General features: G+C 34.1%; 1 protein-coding gene and 1 long non-coding RNA gene across 2 annotated transcripts; one reads left to right on the forward strand and one right to left on the reverse strand.

Moving 5' to 3' along the window:
• Positions 1-322: 322 nt before the first annotated feature.
• On the reverse strand, positions 323-3110 carry LOC145956820 (uncharacterized). The gene is made up of 2 exons (XR_014433081.1): positions 2197-3110; positions 323-618 (listed from the first exon to the last, which is right to left on the reverse strand). It is a non-coding gene; the product is annotated as an uncharacterized LOC145956820 (long non-coding RNA).
• A 4379-nt stretch (positions 3111-7489) lies between these two features.
• LOC109806415 (trypsin inhibitor 1A) lies at positions 7490-8332 on the forward strand. Its single transcript, XM_020368808.3, has one exon. The coding sequence runs from the start codon at positions 7584-7586 to the stop codon at positions 8181-8183; it is 600 nt and encodes a 199-aa protein (XP_020224397.1). The 5' UTR covers positions 7490-7583; the 3' UTR covers positions 8184-8332.
• Positions 8333-14379: the final 6047 nt, after the last annotated feature.

The raw sequence follows: 14379 nt of genomic DNA on the forward strand, positions 1-14379 counted from the left end.
GTGTAAAGCGACGGTTTAGAAGTGTAAATAATGACACTCTAAAATGTCTTAAGTTACAAAATAAAAAATAATTATATAGGTTAATAATGACAATTTTGAGCGCCATTATTTCCATAATAATATGGCATGATCAAACTGCCATTATTATAACAATTTGTACATAAAAATATGACGCTTCTAACTGTCGTAATTTTCAAATAAATATTTTTTTTCATCATAATTATTTATAAAAATTAAATTTTTAATTAAATATTTTTAATATTAAAAACACCTGTATATTTAAAATGTCATAATTGTGTGAAATCGAAGTAATCAACAACTCTTAAAACATTCAAACAACCAAGTTCATTCAATATACTTCAACTTGTAATAACAAAATACAAAACATAAAGTTGATTCATTCATTACTTGTACTAGGTAAAACATAAATAGTTATATCAAACAGAGTCAAAGTACTTCATAAGTTTTAAATTCATTACAGAAACTAAAGTAGCATTTTCTAATATACTAATGTGCCTAACTAGCCTTCCTTTGGCTACCCTCATTATCACCATTGCTTCCTCTTGAAGATCCTCTTATGTTGTTTGGTGATGGAGCACCACTTCCAACATCTGATACCTGAAATAATAAAAATAATTTTATATCAATTAATTTCAATCACGTAATATAATAAAACTAAGACAACATATGCACATTTCTTAACTCAATCATTTTCAACTATTTAATTATATACTTGATTAACAGAAGTATGAACTAAGCCAGCAGCCATAGCAGCCAAATCTTCAGGTATGAAAACACATGGTATCACCCATTAAAACCCTGACCATACGAATTAAAACATCGCCCATTTTGGAAAATTGCTTAACTAAGCAATTATTCTTATTCTTTGTTCACAAGTTTAAATACAGGGTTTCTAAAAATATGCAAAAAAGAGTTTTATTAGAGTTTAATTTCCATGCATATAAATATCAACTAATTAGAAATCTGACAACTAAAAATAGTTATAGTAGTAAAAATTAACAAGCTTATTGTACATAGAAACTATAATTGGATGAGAATAGTATTTATAGTTTTATATTGTCCATCTATATACTATTTATTCATTTTTATTATTTGTATAAACCCGTCAAACCTAATGAAATAGGAGTATATAGTTAATAGAGTTTAATGTTAACAGGACCCATAGAGTTAAATGTTACAAGTCTAAGTTCAAATAAGCTTTTTCTTTTTTCGTTAACAAGAAGAGCACCATACAAAATCCGCAAACATTCAATGAATTTTATTTACATCCATACGAACAATGCCTTCAAAACAAAGCCATTAACTAATTGAGAATTTTATTAATGGCATCTATAATTATTATTATAAGATAGAAGGCATAAACCTTAAGAACAATGACTAGCTTTCTGATATGATAAGCAAATTCTTTCACTTTGGTTAGATGATAGATACCTAAGCCCTTTTAACAAGACTTTACAAAGAATATGCGCTCAAAGATTAGCTAAACAACCAATTAGAATTTGGGGGCAAGGGAGAGATCGTAATTTATCAGTTTAGGCAAGCATATGCCTCTATCTAGAAGAAAAAAAATCCAAAGTCTGCATCACGTTTTACAAAAACATTCTCATAATTATTCGTGACATCAACCAAAGTGTCTATAAACCAACAGAATGTATATCCATTATAAATTGAAGAGAACATATTGAAGATCCACAAGAAGCTGAATCAAGAAACAACCACTATGTAAATCAAATCCATAACAAATTAGAGTTAGATTGGTTCCTTTCCCATCACAGGACCATCCTTTTACAGAGAAAGACAAATACCAAGCTCTCCACATTCCTTCTCAGTTCCCTAATTTGAAATCAAAGTTCAACACAACATAAATACCAATATTTTCAACTTAAGCTCCCAATTTCAAACATGAAACAGCAACCCAAGAACACTCGAAAAAACAGAAATAAAGAAAAAATCCAAACCACAAGATTCACAGGAAAAAAAAAAGATCGTGCTAACAGACACATAATAAGAAAAGATAGCGTTTAAAATAACATTCACAACGCACAAACCTTTAATAAATGAAACTCTAATTCTGATTGCAAACCAATACTATAAGCAGCCATGCAACCAAGTTTCAATTCCTTGGGTGATTTTGGCATTGTTGTTCATTCTTAATTGAAGTTTCTTCTCATTTACCTATGTTGTTCTTGAATGCAGAGGCCCTTAGGGTTAGCAATAGTCTCAATCTTGTGGGCCAGGACCACCGCGATGCGGTCACACCGGAGACGGACGCCCTTCACCTCTGACCGGAAGGAGAGCTCATCGATGCACCGGGACTGGTGGTCGTCCCAGATCATCAACTTGTTCGGATCCGCCGCCCACGAAGGCGAGGATGTTGCATCGGAAGAGCATGTGGACCAGGCCCACGCCACCGTCGGGGCCGAAGTTGCAGCGGAAGATCTCGCGGAAGGGCTCGTAGTTGAAGATGTGGAAGCCGCGGTCGGTGGCGACAGCGAAGCAGCCAGAGTCTTGGTTGAAGGAGAGGTGGAGGAGGGTGGAGGAGTGGGAATCCGGGGTTTGGGTGGCGGTGGGAGGAGCTACCTCGTCTGAATCTAGGGTTTGTAGCGGTGTAGGAGTGGAGGAGGGTTTGGGGATTTAAAGAGAGGGGGAGGGGGTTGCTGATGAGTGAAAAGGCAGCGTGCACCCTGCGCGAAAAAATTAGAGTTTTAATTTTTTAAAATTTCTTAATGAATTTTTTAAATAATTAATAAAATGAATATCTATTTAATAAATAATAAAATATAAAAATGGGAATTCAAATTTCAAAATTCATTAAGTCAAATTTGAGAAAAAATAAAGTTTAGTTTAGAAGCAAATAATAATGACATCTTTAAAAATAGAACAATATAATATTTTACATACATTTTTGTCGTTAAAATAATGACACTTATAAATGCCATATTTTGAATGAAAATAATGGCAGTTTTATAACTATCGTATTATAAAGTAAATAGTGACAGTTTCTTGAAACTGCCATATTAAAACCGCCATATTTAATTAGTTTTTTTGTAGTGATTCAATTAAAAAAATTATTATTTAAATTTCTTTTATAGCATTATATTTCTCATTTTTTAATACATTATGATATGTTATCTATTTTAAATTATATAATATGTATTATTTTAAAAATAAAATAATTTTATTGGAAGGGTCATGATTTTTATTTCTTATCATTAATTTTTTTTATCATTATAAAAATAATATTATATATTTTTATATTTGCCTTTTTTTTTTAAATATATTCTTAAATTTTTTAAAAACTTTACATTTAGCAACCGATTTTTATTTGGTCGCTATGATTATTATAAATAATATTTTTGTATTGTTTTTAGCGACCAAAATTTTTTCATCGCTAATTTAGCCAGAGAAACCAATTCAGTCGCAAATTTACATACAATTCGGTCGCTATTCGATCGCTAAAGGATATGTAATTTACAAACTGAGTAGCAACAGAATTAGTGACAGAAAAATTGATGCTGAAAATATTCGATCGCTAATTCGGCCATTAAATAAAAACTGCAACTAATTATCTCGCTATTACAACAACAAAAAATCAGTCGCTAAATTTGGTCGCAAAATTGAGTATTTTTTGTAGTGGTATTTTTGGCTTTATATATAAAGGCCATGTAGTATAGGACTTAGAAGAGTTTAGGGAAGATATATGTTACTTGCAATTTAATTTAAGGCACATTTAAAGTGAATTAGGAAGCCATGTGCACATATACCACATGGAGCACCAAATTCAACTCAAATGCACCTTAAATCAAATGTGAGTACATGCATATGAAGGCAAGGAACGTATGGTATAAGGAGAAGCTAGTCAAGCAATTTGAATTTGAATTCAAATTCAGATGGCGGTACCAAGCTTCTTAAGCAAGCCATTAGGAACCCAAACCTCTATATAACACTTTTTCCTTCACTTTTGAGATTTATGAGAGTATATTTTCTGTATAATTATCTCTTCCAAAAGTCTTAATAAAGTTCTTAGGAAAATTTACTCCTTGAAGACTCCAACAAAGGAAACCTTCCTTGTGGAGTTTGATCACTTGCCTTGCTTCAACTCTCTTGGAGCTAACTTCTATGCCAACACCTCTCTCTCTTCCATTGTTTGTTTAGTCCAATAGTTCATCACGAGTTAGTCAAGAGATGAAGCTTGGATGAAGTTGTTCTTGCAAAGGATTGACCATCATTCTCTTCAAGGATTGCATCAATAGCACTCAACATTAGGAAGATATACATTAGTGGCGTGTTAGGATAGCTATGTCGCAAAAGTTTCAACTCATGCACACAAACGACAAGATTGTGGCTCCCAAACCTAATTATTCACAAGGTCATTAATCCTCAAGCTTTTATATAAGGGGGACCTTCTTTGGTTACGTATTACATATCGTACCCATAACGAACATTATGGACATGATACATCACACAAGACTTAATACATATTATATCAATCATATTCATAATTCTCAAGTCACAATAATTATATCTCAGCTAGGCAATTTCCCCCATACTTTTACATTACTAGGTTAGTCTTAGATTTCACATCGCATGACCATCACACAGATTCACACACAACACACCATATTATTATCTCACACACAAGAACATCACATCACCATCACATATAACTTGTCTAGCAAGTCCTAACATTCAAGACCAAATCTTAACCTACTCACTCAACTCATCACTTAATCATTCTTATATCACTATTAGTATTATAAATCATGATCCTACGTCACACCATTGAAATACCCCAATTAGGATTAAACGTTTAAAGGGTAAAGTCATCTATAACATCAAACACATAAATGGTAAAAACAAATCACTATTACTACTCACAAATTGTATTTTCATAACTTAATCTTCTATGACTTCATGTGGTCCAAACACGATATCTATTGTCATATACATGCTATCAAGTTAATATTAATTATTTAAAAAAGATAAGACAATTATTTAAAACTTCTATGTTGAACTCAATATTTAACTTTGTTATCTACTATTTATAAAAATTATAAAATTGTAGTATTTTAGTCTAAATATGATAGTTTGACCTCGGCTTAGTAATTTGATCATGACTTGAGTTCTAAACCTCATTTTAAGTGATTCCAACGACATATGGAAGTTAACATTTGAAGCTACAACCTTCATAGAGATAAAAAAAATCCAATTAGCATGTCTGTGCATAAATTATCATGGGTGTGATTACTTAAGGGTTTTCTATATGAGGAGGGATCCGTTAACTCTTGGAGTAAGTATACATCAAATTTCAACAATCTAACCGTTGAATTTAAAGTTCTTAATGCATAGATCATATATGCAAATTTTTAAAAAGAATTTGAAAATCATTTGATATTTCATTTCATTAATTCAAATCAATGTATAAAATGATTCAATGATTATTTATCAATTTGAATTAATGAAATGAAGTATCAAATAATTTTTAAATTTTTAAAAATTTACAGACTTGATTTATCCATTAAGAGCTTTAAATTCAACAGTTAAATTGTTAAAATTTGATATATAACATGAATTATTGAACGGAGTAAATCTAAGTTAGCTTACTATTTGAACTAACCAGAATGATTGAGTATTGAGACTTTGATTTTATGTGGTAATATGTTAAACCTGGAATCACATATCCATTAAATATTTTTTTATTTATTACACCATAAATTAAAATTAAATTTATCATACTTAATGGTAAGATTCGCGTACAACGTGTCCATAGAATGTGTGAAGCGTCTATTGACACCGTGATAGATTTACATCATTGAGAATTTTGTTTCATTGGAAAACACGTAGCCTACACACTTCATGATTCCTGATTTTTGTTCATTTTTCTTGTGAAGCACACGTACGTTGGAGGTTGCCAGTTGCCACCTTTTAAAACATACTACATGTACACAGGTTACATAAACAAAATTTTTGAGCTCACGTACGTTCAAAATAATCTTTCTTTGTCATGGATTCTTCATTGTTTACTTCCATATCTCCTGTGTCACCGAGTGTATTTAGGTACATGCATTGGTCAGATTGACGGTGTATTATGTCATGAAATCATATATGTATATATATAAACATTTTTAACACCATTAAAATGTTATCATTACTTTACTACACCTCTATAATTTTTATTAAAAAAAAATGATATAACCTTTTAATTTAACATCGTCATAAAATAAAATACCAAATAATATTACATTAATCATATATAATCACCCGCATATTTATAAATATGAAATAATATATAAGTCATGAATTAATAGAAAAAACACATAATAAAAAATTATAATAAGTAAAAGTTATTTTTTTACCTTGTTATCGATAAAAAAATATTTATAATCAAAATTAACAATTAATCTTTATTAAAGATCTTTAAAATACATAAAATAATTTTTTTTTCTTTTAATATAATCTATTTCGTATTTAAAAACATAATTCGGACCCAATAACTTAGTTAAGAAAATCTACTGTTTATATCTTCACTTAGTTAAGAAAATCTACTTTATATCTATCGGTGGGGATAGTAAAAGTTATCATTTGATCATATTAATTTAGTATTAAGAAAATTTTGAGGCAGTATTGCACATTCAACAACTAAAAAGAATCATTATAAATAATAACACCAAATTAATGATAAGTCTTTAAAATTTAAAAAAAAAAAGAAAATTTACAAGATTTAATACATTATTAGGAGTGTCATGAGCCTTTTTGAATCTTTCTTTAATTAAATAGCTTATTAAACTATAAAATATATAATATATTTTTTTTAGTTTTATACTTGTTGCAAACACTAATACGGAATAACTGTAATATAACGATAAAATATTATTAGTTTTTCTTATTAGTACGTAGAACTATTTGTGAAGAAGAGAACGTATGGATAAACATTAAAGATAAACATTTCTATATTTTGTTCTACTCGCTTTCAATCTTTTATTATATTAAATAATGATATATGAATACTCTAAATAGTTCTTTAATGCATAATTGCATATATATATATATATATATATATATATATATATATATATAAAAGAAAATAATACATGCGAAATTAATTATACCAATAAAAAAAGCGAAAAGAGAAAAAGGAAAATGATTCTTATAGTCTCATACAATAAATTGTAAAACAAAATATTATTTTTATATCTCTATCACATTATTTATTATATTTATTAATAATAGGGAAATAAAAAAATAATAATATTGTGCAAATTTTTTATATGAATTAATATATATATATATATATATATATATATATATATATTATTGGTTGCTAAAATATAAATTAAAAATATAATAATAAATATATAGTATTCCCATTTTTTTTTAATTTCATCATATCAACTAAATGCCATTTTCCCCCTCTATTCTCTTTCATATTAAACCGATATCATCTATAATTAATTTTGGCTACCATATGAACTATAATAGGAGTGTCTAACCCTCATTTCCTTTTCTATAAGTAGTTAACACTGTTGGAAATTGAAAGAAAGCCTTCGATAGCTTCGGAAGAGATGAAGAGCAGCACAGTGTTGAGCATCATTCTCCTTTCGGCATTCATAGCGTCAACCACCGCTAAACTCGTTCTCGACGTCGATGGCGAACCCGTTGAGAACAACGTTGCCGCATACTACCTCATGCCAGATTTAATGGGAAAAGGAGGTGGCATAGAACGAGTCAGAACCGGAAAAGAAACGTGCCCTCTCACCGTAGTGCAATCTCCCTTTGAGGTCGTCAACGGGCTACCGGTAAAAATTGCATCCTCACTCCGTTCCTACTTCATCCCCGAAGACTCCAAAGTGCGCATTGGGTTCTCTTCTTCGCCCGAGTGTGCGTCCAACCCCTGGTGGACCGTTGTGGAGGGGCTACCGGAAGGGCCCGCTGTTAAGATTAGTGGCGGCTACGAAAGCACAGTAGAGGGTTGGTTCAAGATTATGAGTGTTTCGTCTTCGCCGAAACTTAACAACTATAAGCTTATGTTTTGCGCACGTGAGGACGACTCGTGTGAGAATATCGGGATTCATAAGGACGCAAAAGGTAACCGGCGATTGGTGGTGACCGACAAGAACCCGATGGTGATTCAGTTTGTGAAGGTTGCGTCGTCATCTGCATGATGCGCCAGCGCCGGCGCTGGCCTTGAAAAATCTTGTGGTTTTTCGTGGTGGGGGAGGAAGAGTAAATAAATGCTTTGCTTGTAATGGTTAATATTACTTGACTAAATAAAATAATCAAAGCTAATGCCTTCCGGCTGTTTTTCTTTGAATTCCATCTAAATCCTCCAGCAATAAATTCTCTTATTTTATTCTCTTTTATTCTTTCACTCATATTCTAAGCTTTTTTTTAAACTAATGTTGTAACAGCCCAATTTTTACTCAGCTAAGAACCCAATTAAGGTAGTTTAGTAGGCCGGAACGGGCCGTTCCAAATTACTAAATAGACCTATTTTTCGTAGCCCGGAACGGGCCGTTTCAGAAATGGAACGGGCCCTTCCAAAATACAAAAATTGTCTACAAATTTTAGATGGGAATGGGGCGTTCCCAAATTGAGAACGGGCCGTTCCAGAGTTGAGAACGGGCCGTTCCAAAATATGACTGTTGTGAGTATTAAATGCATCCCAGAACGGGCTGTTCTGGTTTGAGAACGGGTCGTTCTGGATGTGATTTTTAGTCGTGAGTTAAGGGTCCAGAACGAGCCATTCCGGATTTGGAACGGGTCGTTCCGGCGAAGCCTGATGCCTATAAATAGAGCACTCTACCACTCCCAAAAAAACACACCTCTCATTTTCTAAGTTCTTTTCTTCTTTTCTCTTTTCTCTTCTTCTGCACTCTCTAAAGGCCGAGGGGAACCCAGCGGAGGAGATCAACCAGATCCTTAGTTTCAGCTACTGTTTATCCAGATACGGGGAAAATGTGATTATTTATATGCAAAGTTACATGAGGGAATTGGGTAGAAGAGGAAGCTCGTAAGATTATGAGTAATTTTATAATTACTTCTGTTTGGAGAATTATTGGTCTTATGTGATTTTGTATATATTTAGGATTATGAATATATATTTAGTTTGTAAGAATGATGATTTGGGAGAGAGAACAAAATTATAGAAAAGTGTCTGCAGGCTAGGTTTTGGAAAAATTGGATTATTTCTGTTTGAGAAATTGATGATCCCATTAGAATCGGTATATGTTAAGGATGAGAAATATATATTTAATTTGTAAGAATGATGATTTGGGAAAGAGAATGAAATTGTAGAAAAGTGTTGTGAGTTAGGTTTTGGAATAATTGGGAATTTTACCGTTTATGTTAAGATTATATTAAATTGCTAATTCTATTGATTATTATATTAATTTATGAATGTTATTGTTATATTATTTGATAAAATTGATGATCTAGGTGAGGATTCATGGTGAATTACCTGAGGGGTATGTGAACCACCATTTTGTGTGGATTGTGTATGTATTGTGGAATTGAGATGTGGATATGGATGTGAATGTGAATGTGATTGTGGTTCCTCACACTTGTGACCAGAGGTGGCACGACCTTAGACAAGAGATGCTACAGGCGTGACCTTGGCATAGTATGGGATGGGTGATTCCTCATGCTTATGTCGGGGGTGGCACGACCTCGAGCAAGAGATGTTGCAAGTGTGACCTTGGCACAGTGTAGGATGTGTAATTTCTCATGCTATTATGTCGGGAGTGGCATGACCTTGGGCAAGAGATGCTACAGGCGTGACCTTGGCATAGGGTGGGATGTGTGAGGCAATTAATGCTTATGTCGGGGTGGCACGACCTCGAGCAAGAGATGCTACAGGAGTGACCTTGGCATAGGATTAATTGCAAGATTTGTGATGGATTGGTGTGATTGTGAATTGTGATGTGAAGATGTTGCGTGATTCATAGAGTTAGGATAGATAGAAATGCTTGTAAATACTTTAATAAGTAATGAGTTATGATGAGACGATATTGTAGATTTTTCTTGTGTGCTTTTCATATAGATGTTTTCTTTTCTCATCGTATAATTTGTGGATGTTTTAGGTGAGGAAGATATGGCTATGAGTGGCATCTAGAATGCCAACAGTTGAGTTATGGGTATGCTCTGATATTGTGACATCGGGGCAGATGACTTCTAGGACATGGAATTTATTTGTAAATGGAGTTGTACTTATTATTTGGAAAACATTTTATAACCTCTTATGTTTTATTTTCCAAGTTTCATGTTCAAAATATTTTGGATATCGAAGAATGTTTCTAAAGGTTTTTATGTGAACCATTTTACCAACTTTGAAAGTTTATTTTTCTTAATTTAATTACATTATTACGATGTATGTGTTGGGGTAGTAAGGGTGTCACATTTAGTGGTATCAGAGCCTGGTTGATCCAATCGGTCGTGAGTTATGAGTCTACTATGCTTGTTTGGTAGATAAATGATGTAATGAATTGATTGTTGAACTTATTGATATGCTAGTATGATGATTGATTAAGTTTGTTGTTTATTTTTAATTAGAGTATAATTGTTAACTTTTCTGGGGATCAGAAAAGTAATGGCAAGAGGTAGGAACGATCGTGCAAACGCTGATGCTCTACAAGCGATGGCTCAGGCTCTTGGTAATTTGAACCAACGACCAGAGATAGATTGGTTGGAGAGATTCCAGCGAAATAATCCACCTAGCTTCCATGGGGGTTATAATCCTGATGGAGCTGTTGACTGGATATTTGAGATTGAAAAGATATTCCAAGCTATGGGATGTCCTCTGGTGCAGAAGGTGACTTTGGCTGCCTTCATGCTTTCTGGAGAGGCTGGCATCTGGTGGCAAGGTGATTTGCAAAGAATGATAGCTGTAGGTACCCAAGTGAACTGGGAGAATTTTAAGCGACTATTCTTGGAGAAATACTTTCCCCGAGATGTGAGACATAAGAAACAGGTGGAATTTCTTGAGTTGAAGCAAGGAGAAGATTATGTGGCTGAGTATGTGACTAAGTTTGAAGACTTAGTTAGATTTTGTCCTATGTATGATGGTGTGGGCAATGAGGAGGACAAATGTGCGAAGTTTGTGAGTGGTCTTCGCCCTGAGATAAAAAAAGTTTTCAATTATCAAGGGATCACTCAATATCATGAACTGGTGAACAAGTGCTGAGTCTATGATGAGGACAATCGTGCTAGAGTAACTCATTATAAGAGTGGAGGACCCATGAGGAATCATAATAAGTTTGGGTCATCTAGTAAGGGTAAACCTTACACCAAGTCTGTTGGGGATTCGAGTTCTAAAGTGAATAACCAAGGTCCAGTGCAACAAAGGAGTCAAGCTTCAACAACTAGTCAAACTTCTAAAGGGGGAAGTGTGGGTTATGTTCCACACAACAACTACTTCAAATGTGGAGAGCCAGGTCATAGGGCATATGAGTGTCAGGCATCAAAAGTAATAACATGTTTTAATTGTCAAGAGAAAGGATACAAAGCTCGTGAATGCCCTAAGAACAAGAAAGGAACAATAGAAGTTGGAGGGAGTGCTAGCAAACCTAGGGCGATGGGAAGGGTGTTTGCCTTGAGTGGTGCTGAAGCTACTCAATCAAAAGACTTAATCCAGGGTATGTGTTTCATTGATGGAACTCCTCAAATTGTCTTGTATGACTCTGGTGCGACTCACTCTTTCATATCGCATGCGTGTGTGTCCAAATTAAAATTACCTGTTTCTGCTTTATCTTTTGAATTAATAGTAGAGACACCAACTAGTGGTTCAGTTCCTACTTCTGATATTTGTTTAAAGTGTCCTTTGATTATTGATGGTGGAGATTCCATGGTTGATTTAATTTGTTTGCCTCTAAGTCAGCTAGATGTCATTCTGGGTATGGACTGGTTATCTTCCAATCATGTCCTTTTGAATTTTGCTAATAAATCTATTATTTTTGGTGAGCCTGTTGAAAAAGTGAGTAAGGATTATTTGACTGCCAACCAAGTTAAGGTATCTTTTCAAGAGGATGCCCAAGTGTACATGTTGTTAGCTTCTTTGAGTTTTGAGAGTAATGTTTTGGTGAATGAACTGCCTGTTGTGTGTGACTTTTCGGATGTCTTCTTTGATGATATGTCTAGCTTACCACCTAGAAGAGAAGTAGAATTTTTTATAGACTTAGTACTAGGAACAGGACCTATTTCTATTGCACCTTACAGGATGTCACCCATAGAGTTAGTGGAGCTTAAGAAACAAATAGAAGACTTGTTGGAGAAGGGCTTTGTGAGGCCTAGTGTATCACCTTGGGGAGCACCCGTACTATTAGTTAAGAAGAAGGATGGTAGCATGAGATTGTGTGTAGATTATCGCCAATTGAACAAGGTGATCATTAAGAATAAATATCCATTGCCTAGGATAGATGATCTTATGGACCAGTTGGTGGGTGCTTGTGTATTTAGTAAAATTGACCTTAGTAAGACTTTTGTGGTTTATTGTGATGCTTCTAAGATGGGTTTGGGTGGAGTGTTAATGCAAGAAGCAAAGGTCGTATCTTATGCATCTAGGCAATTGAAAATACATGAGAAGAATTACCCCACCCATGATCTTGAATTAGCAGCTGTGGTATTCACACTTAAGATTTGGAGACATTATTTGTATGGTTCAAAATTTGAGGTGTTTAGTGATCATAAGAGTTTTAGGTATTTATTTGACCAAAAGGAATTAAATATGAGGCAAAGGAGATGGTTAGAATTCCTTAAGGACTATGATTTTGATCTTAGTTATCATCCGGGCAAAGCCAATGTGGTGGCTGATAAGTAGTAAATCTTTGCATCTATCCTCCCTTATGATTAGAGAGATGAATCTTTTTTGGCTCAAATTAGAAGGTTACCCTTAGTAGTGTGAGACTAAGTATGACTTGAGTAACGAATGGATTGTTGAAGGAAATTGGAGAAGCATAATTAGTTGATTCATTTTGGTGACAAGATATGAGGCTATAGGATAAGGTGATGGATAAGGGTTTGACTTGGGTGTAGAGGGAGTGGTGAAATTAGAGATCTAATATGTATACCTAGTGAACTTATGCTTAGGTGCTTGATCTTTAGAGATGATCATAGAAGTAAAACCAATATTGTGGCAGATGCCTTATGATGACCTTTGATATATCATTTTTTATGATTTAAGGGTTGAATTTGATTGAAGAATTTAGAGACTTATGCTTGGTGTGTGAGATTATCCTTAGGAACATTGAATTGATTATGTTGAAAGTGACTAGTGAATGAATGGATGAGATTAGAGAAGCCTAGGAGTCAGATCCTTTCTTAGGGAACTAAGTGGAGAAGATTGGTATAGGTATAGATAACCATTTCTGAGTAGAAATCAACGTTGTTTTGAGGTGCAAGAACAAACTTGGGTGCTCAGTAACCTTGAATTAAGAAAGATGATTTTAGAGGAAGGACATAAGAGTACTCTTAACATTCATTTAGGAGCTACTAAGAGGTATCAGGACCTTAGGAAGATGTATCAGAGTGGTGCAGTGGAAGCATGGTGGCCTAAGATAAATAGAGGAGTAGAGGAATTTGTATACTCGTGTTTAGTATGCTAGAAGTCTTTAGGAATTTTTGTAGCACGTAGAAGTTCCATTTTGGAAGTGAGATGGTGAGGGATAGACCTTAGTTGTAGGTTTGTCTGAGATGCTTAACAATTTGATTCTATTTGGGTTGTAGTGAATAGACTCACTAAGTTTACTTACCTTACCCTTGTTGATAATAGACATTCCTTGGTGAATTTGATAGAGTTGTACATATATAAGGTAGTGAGGTTGCATGGGAATTAGAAAGCAAGATGCGAGGAGTCTAACCATTGCAAAAATTTTGGGGACGAAATTTCATAAAGGAGGGGAGAATTGTAACAGCCCAATTTTCACTGGGCCAAGAGCCCAATTAAGGTGGTTTAGTAGGCCGGAACGGGCCGTTCCAAAATTAGAACGGACCGTTCCGAATTACTAAATAGACCTACTTTTGGTAGCCCGAAATGGGCCGTTTCAGAAATGGAACGGGCCGTTCCAAAATACAAAAATTGTCTACAAATTTTAGATGGGAACGGGGCGTTCCCAAATTGAGAACGGGTCGTTCCAGAGTTGAGAACGGGCCGTTCCAAAATATGACCGTTGTGAGTATTAAATGCATCCCAGAACGGGCCATTCTGGTTTGAGAACGGGTCGTTCTAGATGTGATTTTTAGTCGTGAGTTAAGGGTCCAGAACGGGCCGTTCCGGATTTGGAACGGGCCATTCTGGCGAAGCCTGATGCCTATAAATAGAGCACTCTACCACTCCTAAAAAGCACACCTCTCATTTTCTAAGTTCTT

The sequence above is a fragment of the Cajanus cajan genome, chromosome 4, assembly GCF_000230855.2.
Source record: "Cajanus cajan strain Asha chromosome 4, NIPB_CcT2T_4, whole genome shotgun sequence".
NCBI lineage: Eukaryota > Viridiplantae > Streptophyta > Magnoliopsida > Fabales > Fabaceae > Cajanus > Cajanus cajan.

Coding starts and splice junctions, on each gene's coding strand:
- LOC109806415 (XM_020368808.3), top strand. CDS start 7,584: ATGAAGAGCAGCACAGTGTTGAGCATCATTCTCCTTTCGGCATTCATA.